The 14,287-nt window shown below is 43.7% G+C and overlaps 1 protein-coding gene across 3 annotated transcripts in view; it reads left to right on the plus strand.

Annotated features, from left to right (window-relative positions):
* The first annotated feature begins 8,907 nt into the window (after positions 1-8,907).
* Positions 8,908-14,287, plus strand: part of TGFBR1 (transforming growth factor beta receptor 1) — a 49,381-nt gene continuing 44,001 nt past the window's right edge. Inside the window, exon 1 of one of the 3 annotated variants that reach the window (XM_003911451.4) lies at positions 8,908-9,111. In XM_003911451.4, the coding sequence (XP_003911500.1) occupies positions 9,015-9,111 (97 nt within the window). In that variant the 5' untranslated portion in view covers positions 8,908-9,014. The remainder of the gene's footprint in view (positions 9,112-14,287) is intronic. The other 2 variants (XM_009188422.4, XM_003911452.5) reach the window with 2 other exon arrangements.

The following is a 14,287-nucleotide window of genomic DNA, read 5'->3' on the forward strand; positions in this document are numbered from 1 at the left end:
GAATTTGTGTGTGAAGAGTTGTGTATATATGTGTGTACATTTAATCTTGGTAGTTATTCTTTCTTACTTTTTTAGTGCTTGAGTTGCTGAACAGAGTTGTATTAAGCTCTCTGCTGTACTGCTGTGCTTCTGTTGAATTCTCTCATCCAATGTGAATGCTGTTGTTTGGATGTATAGTTTTAAACATGCAAGTGAATATGTGAGTGTATGTTTGTAGAATTAAACTTGTTCAGGTCTCCTACAAAGAGGCCACATGGCCATGTGCCCCGTGTCTTATGGCCTTTGTTGTTTTTGTTTTCTTTCTTTACACTTTTTCAGAACATGTGATTAAACAGAAATTTGAGCCAAGAGGAAGGGGTAGTGGCAACCTATTGAAAATCCTCAATTTGTCTTGACCACAAGGGAATCTTCCTGACTGACCAAAGGAAAAACCAGGCTCTCCCTGAGACAATGCAACTGAATAGGGCCGACTGACAGGGAGGAAGAGTAGAGGACAATAGTGAAGCCATGCACCTAGCCAGGCAGGCAGCAGACAAGGGCAGATTGACACAGGACATGTAGGCCGTCAGCTCTGAAACTCTACCAAGAAAGCACGATGTTTCAACAGACAAAAAGAGAGTGGCAGTGGGTATTTGAAAAGCACATGAGGGAGGTTGGTCTGCATGGAGCAAAAACTCCCCTACTGGGTGCAATTTGGGCCTGGGATTCCAGTCTTAGAGAGGGAACGGTAAGAGGGAGGTTGGGCCAAACTTGGTGGAATTGTGGATAACACAAGGGATCACAGCAGAAGCATAGGACACAGGCAGAAGCCTAGTGGAGGCTGTGTTGCAGGAAGGCAGGCAGAGACTGTTTAATGTCCAGGTGTCTGAGGACAGGACTAGTGCTGAGAACTGCTGCAAACGAAGCCACATTGCCTCTCAGGACAAGAGAGAAGATGCTCAAGCCTGCTGGCCCAAGCCCTAACTCAGGGTCCAGGAAGTCTGAATCCCATTTTAGTTCTCTGTGAGGAAGGGAGGGTGCTGAAGGCCAGAGGACGTGTCTCCAGGGAAACAGGTAAAGCAGTAGGGAGAGCTTAATGCACCTCTTTCCGTCTTTGGCAGATCAAGCAGTCAAACAATTAGAAAGGATTAGCTACTAGGATTAAATAAACACACACATACACATTCACACACAAATGAAATACACAAACACACACAAGTTAATGTACACAAAAAATAGAGTCCACTTCTGTTTTCTGGTATGCATAGGACATTTATAAAAATTAATACTAAAATAAGAAATACATTTCCCAAAGCCAAAAAAAAAAAAAGAAAAAAAGTATTTATCCACAGGTCAAATTCTATATCCATAGTGTATTTTAAATTAGACATTAACAACAAAAATCTGTGTGAAAACAAAACAACACAAAACACAAAACAAAATAAAACATTTTCCTAAAGTAACCCAAGCATTTGGGGAAACCAGCTTGAAAGACGGGGATGGGGATAGACAGCCTGTGAGCATATTTTTAATGTTTGAGAAGTTGCAGAGACAATGCCAGAAGTTGAATTTCTCTGGTACTGTATTGGAAAAATAGCTTTTGTTTCAATCGTCTTTGATACCTATGCCAGTTACAATTGTGTTCTGCTACCGCAGAGAACTTGGTAGTGATTTTTAAGTTTATCTGTATAATGGAGGAGGTTAGGTAGTAGTCGTTTTGTTCCTGATCATTAGTTGATTGACCTTTCCGTAGACAAAAAGTGAAAATACAGGGGAATTGTATCTTTCTAAATGCATTTATGAGATGGCAAGAAAATAGGAGACTCTCAGGCCGAAATTCTAAGTGAAAGAAAGAACTCAGGAGCACTGCAACTGCCTGTTGTTCTTACAGCATTTATTGAACCAGATGAACTTGAGCTTCTGTTGTCTGGTCTCACAGGGCACAGGAAATGGGAGACAAAGATCAGGGGCCATCCAAGGCCCCTGGACACTTCCCCCACAAAGATGAGACTCCCAAGGTTTACATTTCCAATGAAAGGGTGAACCAGAAACAACTACTAGTCCCATCAACTGCTGGGAGGGTGTAAAAACCCAGGTGCCTAGCAGAAGAGGAGAAATAATGTCATCACTGAGAATTTGGAACCACAAGCTCTCTGTCCCTCATGTTGCTTAAAACCCAAATTCATATTACCTATATGGTCCAAACAATAAACAATTAAAAAACTCAAGTCTGGGAGGCTGCGGCGGGTGGATCACCTCAGGTCAGGAGTTCAAGACCAGCCTGGCTAACATGGTGAAATCCCATCTCTACTAAAAAAAGAAACAAACAAACAAAAATTATCTGGGCGTGCTGGCTCAGGACTGTAATCCCAGCTACTCAGGAGGCCGAGACATGAGAATTGCTTGAACCCGGGAGGCAGAGGTTGCAGTGTGCCGAGATAGTGCCACTGCACTCCAACCTGGGGGACATAGTGAGACTCTGTCTCAAACAATAACACAACTCAAGTCAATAATTTAGAGTAATAAAAGACTGGTAGTGGTCCAGGTAGCAAAAATAAATGCAAATCCTTGATAAAACTTACTTAGAAATAAATTTAACAAATGTTATGAAAGACCCCTACCAATAAAAACTATAAAACATTGTTGAGAAAAATTAAAGATCAAAATAGATGAAGAAATATACCATACTCATGGATAAGAAGACTCATCTTGTAAAGATGTCAATTCTCCACAAATTGATTTATATATTTCAATTCCAATAAAAAGCATAGCAGGCTTTTTTGTAGATATTGACAAACTATCACTAAAACTTACTTGGAACTATAAATATCTTAGCATAGGCAAAACAATATTGAAGAAGAACAAATCTGGAGAACTTGTTCTACCTGATTTTGAGACTTACCATAAAGTACAGTAATCAAATCAGTGATGTTGGCATTAAAATAAACAGATAGACTAATGGGGAGAAAAGAGAGCCCATAAATAGATCCACAAATATACAAATGATTTTTTATAAAGTCACCAGTGTAGTTTGTTGGGGAAATTTTCTTAACAAATCTTAACAAATTATGCTGGATCAACTGGATGTCAGTATAGAACAAACTGAACTTTGATTCATACCTCACATCATACATAAGAGTTAATTTAAGATGGCTTAAAGACTTAGATGGAGAAGCTAAAGCTATAAAATAATTAGAAGAACATATAGTAGGAAATCTTTGTGATTGAAGGTGGGGCAGTGAAAATATTCTGCATGATATTGTCACTGTATATTCATCAAAACCCACAGACAATAAGAGTGAATCCAAAGGTGAACTTTGGATGATGTGACAGTGTAATTTTTTACATTGTACAGTGTACATTGATTGTAACAAATGTACCACTCTGGTAGGAGATGTTGACAGAGGGAAAGGCTGTTAGTGTGGGTGAAGTCAGGGAATATATGAAAACTCTATGTAATTTCACATCAATTTTGCTGTGAACCTAAAACTGCTCTAAAAAATGAAGTCTATTAAAAAAAAGAGAGAGAAAAGACAGATTACTTACAAAGGAAAAACCATTAGACTACCATCTAATTTCACATAAATAACAATGGAAGGCAGAGACAGTGAAATGATACATTCAATTGTTGAGAGAAAACAGTTATCAACCTAGAATGTTATGTTCAGTGAAAACATTGTTCAAAAATGAAGGTTAAATAAAACATTTTCAGTCAAACAACAGATTATTTGCCACTGGTAGACTCTCGCTAAAAGAAATTTTAAAAGATAAACTTCAAGAATAATGACAGTGATTTGAAGTAGAAAGTCTGAGAGGTAAAAAGAAACGAAGATCAGAGAAAGTGGTTAAAAAGTGTTTGTACATATGAAAAAAGCTCATTATCACTGGTCATTAGAGAAATGCAAATCAATACCTCAATGAGATACCATCTCATGCCAGTTAGAACAGCGATCATTAAAAAGTCAGGAAACAACAGATGCTGGAGAGGATGTGGAGAAATAGGAATGCTTTTACACTGTTGTTGGGAGTGTAAATTAGTTCAACCATTGTGGAAGACAGTGTGGTGATTCCTCAAGGATCTAGAATCAGAAATACCATTTGACCCAGCAATCCCATTACTGGGTATGTACCCAAAGGATTATAAATCATTCTACTATAAAGACACATGCACATGTACGTTTATTGTGGCACTGTTCACAACAGCAAAACTTGGAACCACCCCAAATGCCCATCAATGGTAGATTGGATAAAGAAAATGTGGCACATATACACCATGGAATACTATGCAGTCATAAAAAAGGATGAGCTCACGTCCTTTGCAGGGACATGGATGACACTGAAAACCATCATTCTCAGCAACTAACACAAGAACAGAAAACCAAACATCACGTGTTCTCACTCATAATGGGAGTTGAACAATGAGAACACATGGACATAGGGAGGGGAGCATCACACACCAGCCCGTCGGGGTGGGAGCTAGGGAGGGATAGCATTAGGAGAAATACCTAGTGAAGGATATCTGGTTGAGGATGTAGCAAACCACATGGCACGCATGTCTATGTAACAACCTGCACATGTTCTGCCTACAGTCCAGAACTTAAAGTATAATTAAAAGAAAGAAAGAAAGAAAGAAAGAAAGAAAGAAAGAAAGAAAGAAAGAAAGAAAGAAAGAAAGAAAGAAATGTGACCTCCAATGTTGGAAGTGGGCCTAGCAGAAGGTGTATGGGTCATGGGGGTGGAAAAAAGAAGTGTTTGTAAGCATGTACACACTTATTTTCTCTTGATATCCTTGCCTCTTTGCAATGTGATTTTGCAGTTCCTTTTTATAAAAAAAGAATGGAGTCTTTTTCCCCACCCTTTGAATTTGGGCTCAGCCCCAGTTCATGCCCAAACCAATGGGATATGGTGGAAGAGATGTTGTGCCAGTGGGTGTTTTTTTGTTTTGTCTTATTTTTGAGATAGGGTTTCACTCTGTCGCCGCTGGAGTGCAGTGGTGTAATCATGGCTCACTGCAGTGTTGACCTTCTGGGCTCAAGTGATCCTCCAACCTCTCAGCTTCTTGAGTAGCTGGGACTACAGGTATGAACCACCATGCCTGGCTAATTTTTGTATTTTTTGTAGATAAGAGGTTTTGCCATGTTACCCAGGCTGGACTCAAACTCCTGAGCTCAAGCCATCGCCCTACCTTGGCCTCCCAAAGTGCTAGGATTACAGGCATGGGCCACCATGACTGGCCGGTGCCAGTTCTAAACCTAGACTCAAGGCCCTTGCACACTTTCATTCATTATCTTGGACCTCTGAACTGTCATGTTAACAAGCCTAGGCTAGCCTGCTGGAGGATGAAAAACCACATGGAGGAGCTGATCCAGCTCATTACCCTCTTCCACCCAACAGCCGACTCATAAGTGAGCTCAGCGGAAATCAGCATAAATTGGCCTAAACCTGAAAAACTGTCCGGCCTACCTATAGTCTCATGAAAAATGATACATGGTTATCATTCTAAGCCACTAAATTTTGAGGTAGTTTGTTTTTCAGTTAGGTGCACCAAGAATTAGCAATAGCTAATAATGGTATAAGTCAATAATGTCTTGTAGGTTAGAAAATAAGATAGAAATAAAATATGCAACAATAAATAGGATGGGCAAATGAGTAGAATAGAAGTGTTCTAAGGTAAATAAAAAATAGATTTATTTTTCTCATATAATAAGAAATAAGCATTATAGAGCTGGTGCAGCTGTTCAGGAAATTTATCAAAAACCTAGACTCTCTCCATTTTTTCTCTCTACAATCCTCAGTTTTGGCTATCACCCTTATGTTTACAAAATGGCTGCTGTACCTCCAGGCATTGCAACCATGTTCCAGGGAGAAAGAGAGAATATTAGTCTCTTCTTTTTTTAACTGGGAAGGATCTTTTGTACAGGCTCCACCTCGTGGAAAGTAGATTTCTGTTTACATGTCGCTGGCCAGAACTCTGTCACATGGCCATACCTAGGTACAAGGAGCCTGGGAAATTGATACATAATTTTTTCTAGGTGAACTGCTTTCCCAAAGAAAATCAGGACTCAGTTATAAAGCAAATGTAAGAATGGGAGTAGTTTAAATGACTAGCAGTCTCTGCTCTCTATTTTGGAGAAATCCTCTTACTTAAGGGAATAATCCAACAGGAAAAGCAAACAATGTCCTTGGCATAAAGATTAAGAGACAACATTACACAGGGAAGAAGGCACTGGAGTGAGACTCCTAGTCCTGGCTCTGCAGCTGACTTGCTGGGGAACTGATCCTCAGTTTCTTCCCCTTTAAATCAAGACATTGGAGTAAATAACATGTAAGCCTTTTAAACAAGAAGTAAGTCTGTAAAAACTGAAGGGAATTAACATTTATGACAGATTCCTTAATGTGCAATAGCTCATTTAGACCTCACAACAATATCTCCCTTTACCCTGGGGGATGCTAAATTTCAGAGCAGTCTGACCCAGACCCACATCTAGTGAATGGCAGAGCCAAAATTTCAAGTAGGATCTGTAGGCCTCCAAAGCCAGAGGCTTCTTTCTACTGCCCATCCAACCTTTCTCAAAAGGCAAATAAGGTCATGCATTTTTATTTACTGAATTTTAAGTAAAGCAGTGTCTTTTGAAGCAGGCCTGGTGCCACCTGCAGCAGAATCACCTGGGATGTCTATTACAAATGCAGATTCCTGAACCTTCTCCAGATGAACTGAAGCAGACTTGCTAGGGCCCAGTGAGACCCAGGAACCTGCATTATTACAAGCTCTCCAGGTAATTGGAGAGACTTTACAATTTGGGAACTATGATTTTAAACTAATAATTTAGTGTTCCATTCTAGTGTGGTTTATTTATGGATCTGTGGCTCATGGAAATTTCCTCCTAGTATCAGGAAGATACAACTTAAAAATAGTCTGTTTTTCCTTCCTATTGAATCCACTCAATTCCATGGAAAATGTTAAGGAACTGGAGGTGTGATTAACACTGATTAATCTAGGCTCCGTAAGTCAAAGGCACAGATGAACATGAACATACATGCTGATTAGAATCATACAGAGCTGGAAGGGGATGGGCAAAAAAATGGCATTAGCTAAATATTTACTATGTTCCAGACACTGTACCAGACACATTACGTCATTTAAGGGGCCCAAGACAAGTGATTCAATCCCTTTTATTTATAAACGGGGTAAGTACTATTATTATTTACATTTTAGAGATGAGGAAGCTAATGGCCAGAGAAAAACAGTCACTTTCTGAGATCATTTATTCATTCATACAATAAAAATCTCATTAGCTTTTATCTTACGCAAGACATTGCAAATAGGGCAGCAAAAAGGCAGTCTAGGGACCTCAGGTGGCACAAAGCCCACCAAATCTCCATTGAAGAAACTGGAACTGAGAGGGCAAATTGGGACTGGAGCCTGCCAGAAGCCGTCTCTCTGGAATCCCTCAGCCTGAGCAAGAGGGATGTTTGTTGCTGAGGCTGCTGGAGCTGCGGTCTAGAGCAAGTTGCAGGCCTCTGAGTCTGTTGGAGGTTGAGAAAGGTTAGCTGACTTGCTTAAGTAAGTGTCCTAGACAGGAGGGAGAAAGCGCGCGGGTCTCAGATCCTAGCTCCAAAATCCACGCCCTTTCCCTTTTCATCTCCCGGAAGGAAGCCTTCACAGGTGCGGAAAATGCTCACCCAGTGATTTTAAAGTAGTGCACAAATTGGCATTAGAGGCTGGTTCTGATTCCTGCTATCAAGGTTTATTTAATTCCAAGCTCAAATAACACAGAAAATAAAACTTCCTCCTTAAAAGGTTCTGCGGAAAAATATTCTCTGTTCTACGTAACAGCCTCCTTGGCTGTGTTTGTGTCTGAAGAAAGGACTAGTCTGACAGGAAGAATTACAAATCTGGAGCTCATTTTGGCGTCGCAGAGGGAAGGTGGGTGGAGCGTCTCGCAGTAAATTAGGAATTCAGAATGAAAACGTAGAGTTTATTTGGGTTTTTAGTGACACCTCAGGATTATTATACAGGAGTGTCAGACACAGCTCAAAGTAATGATGACTGCTCCCCCTCCGCCCCACGGGGGCTGGGTGCTAAGAAGGGGGAACCTCTCCTTTGAGGGTTTGGGGTGGGGACCCTCCCTTCCCAACCTGGATCGGGAATGGGGATGAGAGGAGAGCGGTTTGGATCCCCATCCTGGGTCTGTGCTGGAGGGAGGCGGGAGGCTATTTGGAGGTGTGTTTCGGCTCAGGATCTGGGTCTGAGGCTGGGATCTGAGGACTTTCTAGGTTTGGAATTGGGTAGGGGAGCTAGGTTTGGGGTGACCGCTGGGCGCAGGAGGAAATAGGAGAGTGAGTCGCATGTGAAGGGCACTGAAGAGGGATCTTCGGGGGAAAGCTGAAGTTGATGCGTGGACTTGGAGAGGGGAAGTTGAAGTGGATGCAGGGGCCTGGCGCTGCAGCGGATCGGGGTGGCATGTGCTGGGATTGCCGGTGCGGGGCTGTGAATGGGGTCAGGGTGGGGTTGAGGAAGTACCAGATCTTCCGCGCCTAGAGGAGGTTAGAAGAAAAGAGCCTCGAGCGGCCACAGCCTTTTTCCGAAAGAGACTCACACAGACACACCCATCACTCTACCCGGCCCTCCGGGACTAGCGGCTCAGCGGTGCTCTGGCTGGCAGATCCCGCCCCCACGCGGCCTCTGGGAGCTGGGAGCCGGGAGCCGACAGCCGATCCGGCCGGGGCCGCGGTCTGGCGGCCCGGCCCCCGGGGAGCATGGGGCGTGGCCAGAAACCGGCGCCCGCGGCTGTGGATTGGCTGCCCGGCGGTCCCGCAGGCGGGGCTCCCGGCTGGGTCCCGCTCGGCCGCTCGCGGCGGCGGGGAGGCGGGGCCGGCGGGAGCCCGGCAGCCAATGGACGCGCGTCCCCCGAGCAGTTACAAAGGGCCGGAGCGAGGCCGCCGCGGCGGCGGGGGAGGTGGGGCGAGGCGAGGCTTGCTGGGGTGAGGCGGCGGCCGGGCCGGGCCGGGCCACAAGCGGTGGCGGCGGGACCATGGAGGCGGCGGCCGCTGCTCCGCGTCCCCAGCTGCTCCTCCTCGTGCTGGCGGCGACGGCGGCGGCGGCGGCGGCGCTGCTCCCGGGGGCGACGGGTGAGCGGCGGCGCGGCGGGCGGGCGACTGCGGGGCGCGCGGGCCGGGCCCGGCCTCTGGCTCGCTCCTGCTCTTTCTCAAACATGGCGCGGGGCCGGGGGCGCAGGTGGCTGCGCCGGGGCCGGGCCGGGCTCTCGTGGCCTCGCGGGGCTCGGCGGCCGCCGTGCGAACCGCAAGCGGGGAGCGGAGGCGGGGCAGGGGCGTGTGTCCGGGCGCGGGCGGACGTGTCCTGCTGCCCGAGGCCGCCCCGCTCGGGACTCCCCGGGGAGGTGGAGTCGGGCGGAGTCGTCCGAGGTCCGGGGCTGCCCTCTGGGGTGTGAGTGGGCGAGGGCCAGGGGCGGAGAGTGTGAGGCCGGCGGGGACTGGCAGAGCGGTGGCTGCCCGCCGCCGCCCCCTCGGCACGGCGTGATCTTGTTCCGGGGACCCCCGCCCCAAGAGGGTCCGTGCCCAAGGCTGCCGGGCCCGGGGCGGGGTTTGAGGTTGGGGTGGAAGGCGGCTGCTGGGCGGGGTGTGAACTCCGAGCCGCTAGGGCTTCGGCCAGTGGGAGTCGGGGGCGAAGTGTGGTGAGACCCCCCGGGTCCACAGGCCGCCGTAACTCCCGCCCGGCTCGACCCGACCCGACCCGACCCTGCTGGAAGGGGCTGCTCTTCCAGCCAGGGGGGCTTTGTGTGAGAAGAAGGAAGCGCGGAGATGCGCGGAATGTTTCTTCTTTCGTGCGTCTGGGGAGTGTTGAAGTGAGTCCAGTAACCAGAAGGCTACGGATTGTTTTCGTAGTGGAAACTTGAACGTTTGCTCGTTCTGCGGGGTTTGGAAATTTTGGGAATGACTGTGAATTGATTAAACGCTTTTTATTTCCTCGAAAGACCATCACTCGCGATATTCCTTTTCTTGAGTGACAGTTAATAGTTTGAATCAGACATCTGTGTAGCTGGTTTTCAAGGAAGAATATTCGCTGAATTTTTCTAAATATTAAATCAGGTTGGGGTAGGTGGTTGGCATCCTCGAAGGGATGAGTGAAAAACTTTGTTAGCAGCTGAACTGAGGCACTAGAAGCTAAAATACAGAGAGCCTCAGTGTTAGCGACTAAAATGCAGTGAAAGTACATTTCTGTTTCTGAAACTGGACACAAGATGTTGAAATTTTTTTTAAAAAATCAAGACTGACGATTATAATTAGTCCTAATAGCTACCGTCTATGTATTATGCATTACTGCGATGTAAATGCATAAAGTACACAATTGTGTAAGTACGTTATTTAATCACCACAACTAAACTTTCAGGAGTAGTGGCATTTGCCCCACTTTACAGATGTGAAAAGTGAGGTGCAGACACATTAAGTACCCAATAACTAAGTGCTAAAGCTAGGATTTTCACTCAGATCTCAGTTTTCAAAACCTGTATATCTTATATATTAATATATATACATCATACTATCTGGCGTAGCCCATTTTTCTTCTTCAGTCGTCTGCTGAGCAATTGGTCTTTATTATTCACTTTAGATTCTGTCCTCATGATTTGAATATCAGATAGGCTTCATTCCGACTCTTAGCACATTCCTGAGTCCCTTCACGTGGGCCTCCTGCATTAGAGGAAACAATGGATTTTTGATATTGGCCTAGGGAGGAAGGCAAGATAACTGTGTGGACATTTGGGAGAATCAGTATAGTTAGGCATGAAACACAGGTAACATTTCCACACCACTATGAACTTGAATAGCACAGTGCATTCTTTTCCACCAAAAGTAGCATAAGAAGTGTTCATGTATTCAAGTAACAGTAGTGGACTTAGTTGAATATACAGAACATTGCTCAGTCCATGTCCTGGAGAAGTTTACAGTCTCCTTGGCGTGCACACAATACAAAGCTGTCCAGGTGCTTATTACTCTAAGCCCAGACTGCCTCAGCTTGTCTGCCTTCCTTGTTGGTTATGATGATGCCTCAGTCCACCCTTAAAAGACATTCTGAAAAAGGTCAAATGCTTTTTTTTCCCCCTCTGTAATTTGGCTTCTCTTTTAAAGACTTGCACTTTTTTATGTTCTGAGTATGTTTTATTGTTGTCTGCCCAGCTTCTCTCTCCAACATAGATTTCTCTAGGGAAATGGATTCCTTGTCCCTAGTACACAGTTTAGTACCACTATGTCTATGTTTGTATCCCATCTGAGAATGCTGTTTGCTTCCTTTCTGCCATTTCATAACTTTTTTTCTTTGAAAACATGCCCCCAATCCAACTCTTCTTTCTATGAATGCCTCTTGAATGTCTCCTCCTTTCTTGGTATGCAGCCTTCAGCTTAATCCTGCCTGTTATCCTCCAAATCTAGTTGCTTTCCCATGTTTCTCTCATCTAGGCTTTTCTATGGGCTACTGCCAAACTAATCTTCCTCAGCCATCCCCATGAAGGTTTATAAGATTTCCCATTTGTATTCAGCACTTAGAACCACACTTGAGCAGCTTATGATTGGGGCCATCTCTGAGTATCCTACCAGGGATCTCATTTCTCATGACTGCAGACCTTCAAACAATTTCTCTTTCTCACTGACTCCTGACTGTTCAGCCTTTTCACTACACGTTTAGTTTTGCCCCTGTTATGGGAGTGTGAGAAGTTCTCAGCCCTGACTTCCTGTGCTGGTTTAGTTCTTGAATTCTTTGTCTTCCAGAACTCTGCAACACTTAACAGTTTGTGTTGTCCATTTCTACTGCCTGTGCTGCTACTTAACAATACTTGACTGTGTTATAGGTACCCAGAGGACAAGATTCATGCCATTTCTTTATTTTATGGCCTCAGAACTTAGCACTGTGTTTTATATTCTGTTCCACATAAATGCTTGTTGATTTCTATTTGAGCATTCCTTTAGTATTTATACTGTTTTATGTAAGTCCGGTTTATGCAATATTAACTTATAATTCCATATAAATAATCAGGAAAAGTTGTATGGTGTGTTGAAAGCAATTGGTTATTAGTCCCACCTTCACCAGCAGTTATGCAGAAAATAGGGCCAATACCTACTTTTGCCTAATTCATGAGATTGTGAGGATCACATGAGAAAGTGGTATTTGAGTTTGAGGTTGCTATTCTGTGTTGTTACTAATGAGCAGGACTGATGTTCAAGTAGTTCCCACTGGGCCATGTGTGTTTTGGTTAAACATCCTTTCTTATTGGTTGGTACCCTTGTAGTGCCAGTTGTTAAATATTTTTAATATAATTCTCGTAGGGAGGCATTAGTATTCAAAAAGGGAAATGATTAGTGTAGGCTGGAATGAATGGGGGAAGCTTCCTGGACACTTTAGAACTTAAACTGACTTTGAAGGGTGGGTAGAATTCAGAGGGGGATTTGATGAGTATGAAAGTTCTCTTAAAGTTGTGTCTCCAACTGTCCCGGGGTCTACTCCAAAGGAGGAAACAAGGCTTTTACTGACTGGCAAGTTACTCTTCCGAGTTAGGTTCCTTATTCTGTACTGCGGAATTTGGATGTTTTAACTTCTATCATTTTTTTCCCAATCCTAAAAGCTATAGTACATAGCTGGAAACAAAACAAAAGTAATCAAAGTGGAATGAGTGAGGGAGAATAACATTATGGGATGGCCAGTAGGGCTAGGCAGTCAAATGTTGGAAGTCCTAAGTATATTATCACTTCAATTTACAGATTAAAAAACGACTCAGGTGAGTTTGTTAGGGTGACACAGGGGCAGAACAGAGAAGGAACTTTGATTTTCTGATTCCACATCTCGTGCCCTGTATGGTGCTTTAAAATGTGCAGGACTTGGAGGTGGGGGTGGGACAGGGTTGGGGTAGGTGTTGGCATCCCTGGAAGGATGAGTGACTTACTTAAGTGAAGTAGGCCCTGAACTTCACAGAATTTATGAAAAGTAAATTCTAAAGGTAGAGGAGAGAGGGAATGATTAAAGCCTTAAAGTCCTCAAGGGAAAGGTCAGTATTTTTTTTTTTTTTAATTGCTGATAAAAGGACCTGGTATAATACTTATTGATTGAGAAAAGTAGGCCTATAGTAGTTTGGAAGATGGTCTTGAGTAAGTACGGTTAATTGAATTGGGGTGTAATTAAAAGGCCTTGGTTTAGAATATTAGATGATCCGCTTTGTTGTTGAAATTAAGAGAGGAATTGACATTAAAAATAATCAAGAGGAGGATAAATCTTGTTCCTGTGAGGAGGGCCGCTCATGTGAGGAAGACCCCTGTTGAAAGGTTCTAGGCCTTAGTTGAACAGTTACAGGGACTCATCACCATTCTTGTAGTGTCATTTTATTGCACCAAATATGTTCATGTGTAATAAGTGGAATTTTGAAAATGCTGTTGTCCTATGGATGGCCCTTCTAATGTAAGAACGTGTCTCTTCAAACCACAGAGCCCCTTGCAAATGTCGACAAACCTCTTGCCTTTTGCAGTTCTTCCTTGATCATGGCTTACGTAACACAGAGTTCTCTGAACAGATGGACTGTGGTTTGATATCATGTGATTGGGTCACATCTTTGCTTCCTGCTTCTGGAATTGAGGGCAGATGCTGGCATATTTCTCAGGGATTTTTTTATGCTTTGTCCCATAGAACTAGCTTGAGGAAATTTTTGGAGTCTTCTCAAAATTTATGATTTGTTTTGGCCCAGCCTAACTGCAATACTTAGGATAATATTTAGTACCATTCTTAACTGAATTTTCTCAATGTCAAATCCAGGCAGTCTCCATAAACATTAAAATTGTTTGCTGCTCTGAATTAGATCCAATTTTATGTGTTTTGTTTGCTTTCCAGGTAAGTTTCTTGTGGCTACCCTTCTTCATCATGAAGAAAATTGGTTGGTAGGCTTGTAGTTATTCATCTCAGACATCACTTTCTTAAATACTAGTGGACGAAGTCCAGTTGGTTTTATGGTCCAATTTTATAGATCAGATCAAGTCTTTTGTAAAGCTGCTCCCTCAAGGAATGATTTCTAATCTAACTTAAAAAAAAAATTGATTTGCAGAGTATACACACAGGTTACTTTGAAATTTCTTGAAGGGGTACAAGAATGTGCTACGTATTCTACCCGTCTCGTTTAATTCTCTCTTCTCTCTTTTTTTTTCTTTGACCATGGCTAATATGCCATCATTTAATTCTCATAACCAAACTTGAATGGTAGTTGTATAGAGTACCAAAACTTATTTATTTGCTGGTTAATTTCCAAACTCTTAA

The sequence above is a fragment of the Papio anubis genome, chromosome 13 (genome assembly GCF_008728515.1).
Source record: "Papio anubis isolate 15944 chromosome 13, Panubis1.0, whole genome shotgun sequence".
Taxonomy (NCBI): Eukaryota; Metazoa; Chordata; class Mammalia; order Primates; family Cercopithecidae; genus Papio; species Papio anubis.